The 9,048-nt window shown below is 43.0% G+C and overlaps 1 protein-coding gene across 1 annotated transcript in view; it reads left to right on the top strand.

Moving 5' to 3' along the window:
• The window catches only part of LOC117635620 (salicylic acid-binding protein 2-like), an 11,854-nt gene extending 3,199 nt beyond the window's left edge, over positions 1 to 8,655 (top strand). Inside the window, exons 2-4 of the mRNA XM_034369955.1 lie at positions 7,729 to 8,025; positions 8,177 to 8,305; positions 8,383 to 8,655. Coding sequence (XP_034225846.1) covers positions 7,729 to 8,025; positions 8,177 to 8,305; positions 8,383 to 8,655 — 699 coding nt within the window. The remainder of the gene's footprint in view (positions 1 to 7,728; positions 8,026 to 8,176; positions 8,306 to 8,382) is intronic.
• The last annotated feature ends 393 nt before the right edge of the window (positions 8,656 to 9,048 follow it).

Raw genomic sequence — 9,048 nt, 5'->3', positions numbered from 1 at the left:
TGAAAGGACCCGACCCAATTTCCACTTTGGAATTCGAGCCAAGTCCTGTACGTGTCCGACACCTGGCGAATGTCGGGCACAAATGACCTTTTTACCCTTCTTACTTCAATTTCTCTTTAAATTTCCTTAGACTTCTGCCGAAAATTCGGCAGAGTCTCCTCTGTATTTTGATCAATCCCAAAATTTTTCATCTGTCAACAATCTCAAATATTTTCACCCAACTGCCAGAATGTTTCTAGTAATCAATTCGATTCTAAACACCAAATTTTCAACTGGATATCAGAGCATATTCTCAAGTTCTCAGGGTTTAAAGGATTTTCTACAACGCTACCTTACTTGGTGGTGCGGAAGCTATGATTGGCCCGGTGGTGGATCCCGCGTACCTCTATGGCCTGGGGGCGAAAAACAGTTTGAAAAAAATGTGAGTGGACCAAAAATAATGTTCTTCAAAGCAATTCTCATAAACATAATATCCCCCATTGTAAAAAAAAAAAATTTAACTAAATAAAACTGAATACTTACTTTCTACATCACGCATAGTCAATTCAAGGCATTCTATATCAGTCATATTCAAGCTCGAAAGTTTCATACAAAAACCACTGAATTCAAAGCTTTCATAAAAGTACTGAAATCAAACGCGTATAAAAACTCTGTACTCAGACCTTTCATAACTGAATAAATATAAAGGGATCTATGTCCGAAAAATCAGAAAAACTGATTTATAATAGCTGAAAATCAACATTTAATAAAGAAACTCAGAATCCTTTGAAAATACCACCGGTATGTACCCCTGTCATTTCCGTCAATTCCCTGGCAGGGTCTCGGGCGTCACACAGACTTACCCGAGCCGCAAACTGGCGAAATCAGGGGACTATGATCAGCCTGTCCCGCCGGCAGATTCCTCGATGACACCAAGTCAACTCGAGTCGCTCTGGCAGGATGCAGGGGACCGTAGTCAGCCTGATCCGCAATCCTGGCAGGTCTCGGGGACATAAAGTCAGCCGAGCCGCAATCCTGGCAGGTCTCGGGACACCAAGTCTGCCGAGCCGCAAATCCTGGCACTCACGGTCCGAGCGTCCCCGAAACTCGTGAGGCAAGTCAAGTGCACTGACTGAACTATAATCAGACTGGATGTCCGTAGACATCGGTCCGACTCTGGGTAATCACCATAAAGAAAAACGGGTACGAGGTGGTTTTAAAATAATGTCCTTTTAAAAAGAAATATCTGAATAATAACTGTAAAACTCAAGTCGTGCTGCGGTCTTAACTGATTCAAAACTCAAACTCTGTTTCTGTAACTGGTAAATAAGCAGCACCGACTTATAGCATTATTACTGTACTGCTCATATTCAAAATCGTATTAAAACTTACTCAAAGACTGAATGAAGAAACTTACTCAAATAAACTCATTTATAAAACTCATGTAGATAAAATCATTTATAAAATCTATTTTATATAAAAGCACATCAATTCATATAAAAGCACATCAATTCATTCATGAAATCTGATTTATGAAAGAAGGTCCACTCACAGATGGTCCGAGCTACTTCGATCCCTCGGAGGTCTCCTTTTAAAATCCTGTCGGGCTCCTGGTGCCTGATTACCCCGAAAGATTAAATTAATAAGCTGCTGAAATAAAACGAATTTCAACTAAACACCCTGCCCCCGGCTCCTAGAAATACGTGCTTTTCAATTTACAAAATACTCTTATGCCCACATTAGCCTTTTCGGACAGTTGGACCAGTTTTGGGAGGTCCGATACTCAGCTAAGCGATAACTGTCAGATCGGCCGACCCGGGACCCGTTGGGTCCACAATCTCCGATGGCCAATCTGGATTTCCCTGAAGGTTTCTCACACAACGGGAACCATGTTCTGCGAATTTGGTCCGAATCGGACGGTCGGATTGGCCAAAATCGCGTTATCGCTTAAAACTCAAACCCTAGCCCCAGGGTTCGCGATTTCGGAGTATCCGGGACTCCGATTCGCAATCCGTCGAATTCTACGTGATCCTGAAATCACGTAGACCGACATATCCAAAATTCAGCTCGATCCGACTATTTAACGACACAGCACTCACGGATCGCGCGATATGGAAAATTCGTTCGGGGCTCAAACGGACTCCGAATCGAGATCCGCGAAATCCCACACGCTCGTGACGACACGAGGGTCACAAATCTGCACAGAATTATATCAGTACCCTCGCCCACGCGCTCCAGCACGCGCGGGCAGCTTTGGGTGTCCAAAGCGATACCGGGTGGCCGAAAAATCTCGGAACCAAGACTCCAAACTCCTACCCTAGGTAAAACACCCCATTTGGAGTCACTTTTGTTCTTGGACCACCCCCAAAAAGTGACCGGAAATGGTAGTTTCGAGCGGCCGAAGTTTCGGCCAAACTTCAAGTCGTAAATCGAACCCCTTAACGCTAAAATCGATCAAAGCCCATATACCCATCAGCTAGAGCACGAAAAATAGGTCAAAAACCATACCTTACTCGATCGATTTGGTGGAGAAACGGAGGAGAAATCTGAGCTGGAAGTTCGGGTGGCATTCGGACGAACCATCGTCGGAAATCATGGTTTTCCGGCCAGATTCCGGCACCCCCGAGGCTGGTGTTGGTCGGAAAAGAACGGCGGTCGAGTCACGGTTCCAACGGTACCCACGGCGGAGATCGGTTCCAAGTATGGTGGCCGTGGCGACGAGTTGAATGGGTGGAGGTCGCGGGCGGTTTGGCTGCGGGAGGAGAGAGAGAGGGCTGACGGGGGAGAGGAGAGAGAGTGATATAAATATCTGACTTTTTGACCAAATTATCATTTTGCCCCTCGTGATTTTTAGACCATAACTTCTTCGTTACGGCTCCGATTCGGGTCTACTCCGTGTCCACGAACTCCTTTCGCCGCGCTCTACGCAATTGCGTAGGCAAAATTCCCAAATTCTTTCCCGATTAAAAAGTCAAATTTTTCCCTATTAAAATATGCAAGGGCAATTTGGTCATTTCGCTAAAAGATATTTGCCTTACCTTTTTAAGATATTTTCTTTCTTTTTGATATTTTGTTTTGGGTTCTTACACAATGTGCTTAGGCCCGGGGGTGTCGGAGGCAAAAGGGATGCCGAAGGCACGAGGGTGCTGATGGGAAGAAATGCATATGTGCATTATTTATTTATTTATTTATTTATTTTTCGTGCTCCGGAGCTAGGCCTTTGTGGGTTTGTTGGTGTTTCTTTCATGGCCCTTGCCGTTCGGCAAGAGACCAAAGTGGTTTTGGCTAACGAGTTTGAGAGGGTTGGACCCGAGATGGGCCTTGGCCAAATGAGAAAAGAATAGGAGCCAGGGTTTTGCATTGTGAGGGATAAATAAAAATTCACTGCCTCTGCCGTTCGGCATGAAGTAGCTTATTTCCTTCGGAGCTAGGTTCTTATTTCCTTCGGCAAGGGTGTTGGGTGCTGAGGCGAGGCTGGGCTGTGCCGTGAGTTTTGGGGGCTCCTGTCAGGGGCGGTTGCGAAGAAGCTGGTCCTTCAGCAATCGGGCACGTCCCTGAGGTTGCGGTAGGGGGGTGAAGCCGGGCTGCGTGGATATTTTGGCCAGAGCTGGAGTTGCTACAACAGTCCCTGTGGGCGGGCGCTGGACGGCTCGACATCAGTCCCTGCCGAACGGTAGGGATGGCGTGACTTTTTGGTGAAGGGTTCGTGAGCTGAAGGTGGGGGTGACCTGTTCGTGTGTGTACGGTTCCTGCATAGCGTTGGTAACATTCTTGCGTCCTTGTTTTTCTGTGTTCTCGAATCATGCCGTTCGGCAAGGCTTTGTTCAAAAAGGATTTGGAACCCCTCGGGCTGTCAGCAAGGAGGAAAGGCTTGGCTATGGAGATGTGAGCTGGGTCTTTCGGTTGTGAACTTGCTTCGGCAGGGTGGAGGGGTGAAGACCCATTTTTGGCTGTGCCCATTTGTGTGGTCCTTGAGATTCAGCAAGTGTGGTCTTTGCTCAACCCTTGCTGTTCGGCAAGGGTGTGGTGAGTAAATTTCGTTGTGGCCTGATATGTTGTGTCCAAGAGAGGTATTCTGAACCTTCATCTCGTTCGGCAAGGAGCCAAAGTGGGCGTTCGGTTTTGGTGATTTCTGAAAGGTAACCTCCATAGTCTCTGCATGGCCCTTGCCGTTCGGCAAGGGAAAATTTTTTGTGACAAAGGGCTTCTTGGAGCTGGGAATTTTTGAAGAATGAACATTTTTGTGACTGGTCCTTCGGCAAAGAGTGAGGGCCTTGCAACTGGGGCTGTTTCGGCAAGCTTCCTTTACTGTTTTTGTAAGTTCCCTTTTGTTTCAATTTTGTCAGAATCTTAGCATGAGATTGGACCTGGGCATGACCCTTGCCGTTCGGCAAGGGAGCCGGGCCGGGATTAGACCTTGGTGGTTTCGGCAAGGGGTGAAAGCTGGTGGAGCTGGGTTCGGCAAGGATTGGGCCTAAGCCTGCAATTCGGGTGCTCCTTGGGAGCTAGTCTTGCTTCGGTAAGGAGGACTTGGAGCGGTTTTGGTTCTGTGGGTTCGCAAGTCCCAGCTTCGGCAAGTGGTGAGCTCGAGAGGTTTTGACGGAGTGAGCTGAAGATGAATCAACTCCAGCAAGTTTGGAAGGTTTTGGAGCCATGACGGGCTGTCATCAGCTGTGAGGCATAAAGTATTGAATTGCCGATCAGTTGGAGGTCTGGGCACGTTATTGAATTGATGATAGCTTGCCCATTGGTCATAAAAGCGTGGGCTCCGCTTTTGAATCTTGTGGGCGTGCTGGGTCCCAATTGGATTTATGCACGTCCATTTCCTCCTCATTAGCTTTCATGTTTGATTTCATGGCTTAGGTGAGTATTTGGAAGCCTGCAAAGTGATACTCCTTGGCCATGCAAAGTGATGCTGTTGATGAATTGGAATGTTTGGCCATGCAAGCCATGCAAAGTGGCCGAATCTGGGCTATTATTCATATGCAATATTCATGAATCATATTGTTGAATAGGATTGTGCAATGAATTATTTAAATATTGCATGCTTGTATACAATATTTATATGTAAGAAGAGAAATCTTATCTTGTGGTGAGGATGTGTGTAGGCATCGCTCAAATCAGAGAGGTTTGCCGAAGGCATCGCATGCGCCACATGATGACGAGGTGCCGAAGGCATTGCTCATGCCGAATAATGACAGGGTGCCGAGGGGCAGGGAAGAATGGGAGAACGACAAGAACCTTTGGTGTCATTTCCCACAGACGGCGCCAAACTGTTGATGCTCAAAATGGTTAGGCCAAGGTTGAGTCCAACTTAGTGATGAGGTGTGATGGATGATGGATAAAGGTGAGGACCTTCACCAAGTGTGTGAGGATTTGGGCAAACGATAAACATATAGAAGACAAGATATACGTGGTTAACCCGAATGATGGGCTACGTCCACGGAGAAGGGTGTTCTCATTATGATAATGTTTGTTTACATTTGTACAAGGGGATTATACCCAAATATAGAGATAACAAGTGAGAAGCTCAGCCGAGAGATGGATCCAGAAGAGAGAGTACTCAAGAGCCAGTCCCCTTCTAAGGAAAGAGTAGTCTTCTTTTATAGGTGAGGGGGAGTCTCCATCTCTTGTAGTTTTCCGATGTGGGACTCCTCTTGCTTTGCTTAGATTTGTGATTTGTGGTGATGCTTCTTTGGCTAAGGTGATGACCTCTCAAAGCATGGCACTCGAATGATCTAGCCTAGCTAGTTGCTCGGTCAGTTATGGTACAAACAAATTTTATTATACTAAAGTCACGAAGTTTGCAGCCGCCGCCCTCCGTATTTGTAAGGAGTTCAGATAAAGGCAAGAAATTGTGGCTATACAGAAGAAATAGACTATTTTCTTCCTCTGTTCTCTGTTTTGCCAGCCGCCTTGCTTGTTTTGTCTTCCCAAAGAGAAAAGGGTGCTGAAGTGCCAATTTCTCACGGCACTGGCTAATGGTACTGTTTGCTCCTTGACCAAAATGTAGTTAGAAATTAGGACTTTGCTAGCAACTTGGAAGGAAAGATCAAATCTTCTGAACCCTATTGTTGCAGACACAGCTCTCTAGTCATTTTCAAATGCCAAATTGTATACAAGTAAGAATAAGAATAATTTATATACAAGTAAGAGACGAGAGCAAATGCAAACCAAAGGAAGGAGAAGATGTTAATGATAAGGAAAATGGAGCACATCAGAGACAAAGAGAAGAAGTCTTTTCTATTTTTTCTTTTATTGTTTTTTTTCTTGGCTAGGGTCTGTTCTTCATCGCCATCCCCACCCAACCCGAATGGGAAGAAGCATTTTGTGTTGATTCATGGAGCTGGTCACGGAGCATGTGTGAAACCCCGTATTTATAAAAGTATATAGTTTGAAGACTTAATATTTTGCCATTTAATTTATTTATTTATTATATTATANTTATATATGTGTGTATTACATAAATATCTTATTCTATTATATATGGATATGCTTAGTCATTGTTAGTGTAGTATGTGTCAAAGAAAAACAAATGCTTAGTAAGCATAGCTATATACTAGCTCTGTCAATTCACCAAGAAAGGTTGTATAGGATTGGAGGAATTGGGAACTACCTTATCTGCAAAGCTAGACCACCACATGAATATAACTTGGATGGTAAGTATTTGTAAACCGCCAAACACCATCCAATAGGAAGGAAGTCACTGCCGACATATTCCCTATATATATAGGACATTATGTGCATAGCAATTGAACACGGAGAGAGAGAGAGAGAGAGAGAGTGAGAGTGAAATTCTTGAAGGAGATATAAGGCTTAGCTTGCATTTTCTTAAATTAGAGCAATGCTTTGGAAACGAGGTAGGGATTCATTGAAGGCCTTTTACAAAGATTGATCTAATTAAATTTCGTGAGCTCTATATTATGTGTGATATTGTATAATGTTCTTGATATACTATATTTATGTATTGTGAACTATTTGAATAATGTTGGCATAATTATATCATGTCATGGTAATTGGTTGGAGTTGTTGGGTACAGAAAATAGTTATGGAAAAGAGAGTAATGGAAATAGTCTTTTATGTAGTTGAGTCTGACCATTGTAGGGACCAAGTCCAGGCGAGCCCGTGTGCACAGTAGACTAGGAAATCGGCGGTATAATTGTCGATTGGGTGATTTGGGCTTGGAGATCAATGGTTTAGACAAGATAACTAGCAAAGGGGGAATTATGGGATAATTGAGACGAGTGTTATTTTATATAATGGGGCATTCGGAATCACAGTGGTAAAATGCATGGTATGGGACATGCAGATTTGCTTGCCCTATTATATAAATTAACGGGTTGGGTAGAATTGAAGTTCATTCATGCATTATTATTAATGTGATATTATTTGGTTGTGTGATTGCATGTCACATAATTTAGTTATATCAATCTATTGTGGTAAGGTCTCATGTCGCTACTGAGCTGTGGTTGCTCACCCTTTACCCTGTTTAATTTTTCAAATGAATTAGTGGGCAAGACAAGGATTAAATCGATTGAGGCTAAATTAGATAAGAGTAGTAGAGCTTTATTTATTTCTTGTAAAGTTGTAAGATTTTGGATCTATTTTTATAAGAGAAATTTATTTTAAACCCACTGTTTCGGCTTTTTTTTTTAATAATTTTTTTTTATTTTCTCACGCACCCGACACTGGCAATTGGATTTTTGCCGACCCCTGATCCGGAGCGTGACAGCATGGTCTTGGTATAAGGTGGCAACTTTATTGAAACATTCAGGCCATAATGTTACAGCCCTAGACTTGGGAGCATCTGGGATCAACCCAATTCAGGTGGAACAACTCCATTCGATGTCGCAATATGTTGAGCCGTTGACGAAGCTAATGGTGTCTTTGCCACCAAAGGAGAGGGTCATTCTTGTGGCTCACAGCATCACTGGGGCTGTTATATCTATTTTCATGGAGAGGTTCCCTGAGAAAATTGTTGCTGGGGTTTATGCCACGGCTTTCATGTCTGGTCTTAGTTCGAGTTATTCAACTATATTTGCAGAGGTAATGAATTCACAAGCACACATCTACAATAAATATGGTATGACTAATATTCTTCTCTCTCTCAAGTCGCAGCACCATATCCATTGTTGTTCAATTCTTTCTGTGACTCCTGGCGAGTAATTAACGAACGATATGCTCGAAAAATGTACAGATTAACAAAAGATTGGACTATATGGACACTCAATATAGATATGACAATGGACCCAAAAATCCTGCAACCACCTTTCGCTTTGGGCCCAAGGTCATGGCGTCAAACTTTTATCAGCTCTCGAAACCAGAGGTGAGTTTTTTTTTTTTTTTGGTGTGTGTGTGTGTGGTTGTTTTTAACTTTTTGTTTCGTGATTTATTAATGGACAGGATTTAACACTAGGTTACTCGTTGGTAAGATTTTCTCTCGTCTTTGATTTTGATCAAATAAAGCTGACCAAGGAGAATTATGGATCGGTTCCTAGAGTATTCATTGTGGCCGAGCAAGACCATGCAATAATGTGGGATGTGCAAAATTTTATGATCAAGAACAATCCGCCAGATGAAGTCAAAGTGATTAAGGGTTTTGATCACATGGTCATGCTCTCTAGACCAGTGGAGCTCTTCTCCGACCTCCAAGACATTGCTGAGAAATATTCTTGAAAATGATTCAGGGCATACTAGCTAGTAGTAGTCTGTCTCTGTGTGATTATATGAAGAAATTTCAAGAAAGTAATACAACCTAATTGGTGTAAGTTGGTACAACTCGTGTTAATTTAAAAATGGAAGAAAATTAAAGAAGTTGCTATTGAGATGGAGACCATCATTAAAATAAAATAAAAAAACATTTGCCATCACCTTTTTCTAGCGTCAATTTCCAAGCCCAGCAGCTTGATGTCAAATCCATCAACATTGAATTTAACTCATCGGTTGAAGATGTTCTTAATGATGACTTGCTCAAATTACATATACTTGATTGAATTTATGAAACCTAACCCAGCGAATGCTTTCATTCTTATTAATTAATTTCCTTCTCACTACAAACCCAAGTTCCAT

Source organism: Prunus dulcis, chromosome 7, assembly GCF_902201215.1.
Source record: "Prunus dulcis chromosome 7, ALMONDv2, whole genome shotgun sequence".
In the NCBI taxonomy this organism is placed as follows: Eukaryota; Viridiplantae; Streptophyta; class Magnoliopsida; order Rosales; family Rosaceae; genus Prunus; species Prunus dulcis.
Note: the sequence above shows the minus strand (reverse complement) of the source record. Positions and strands in the feature narration are given on the sequence as shown.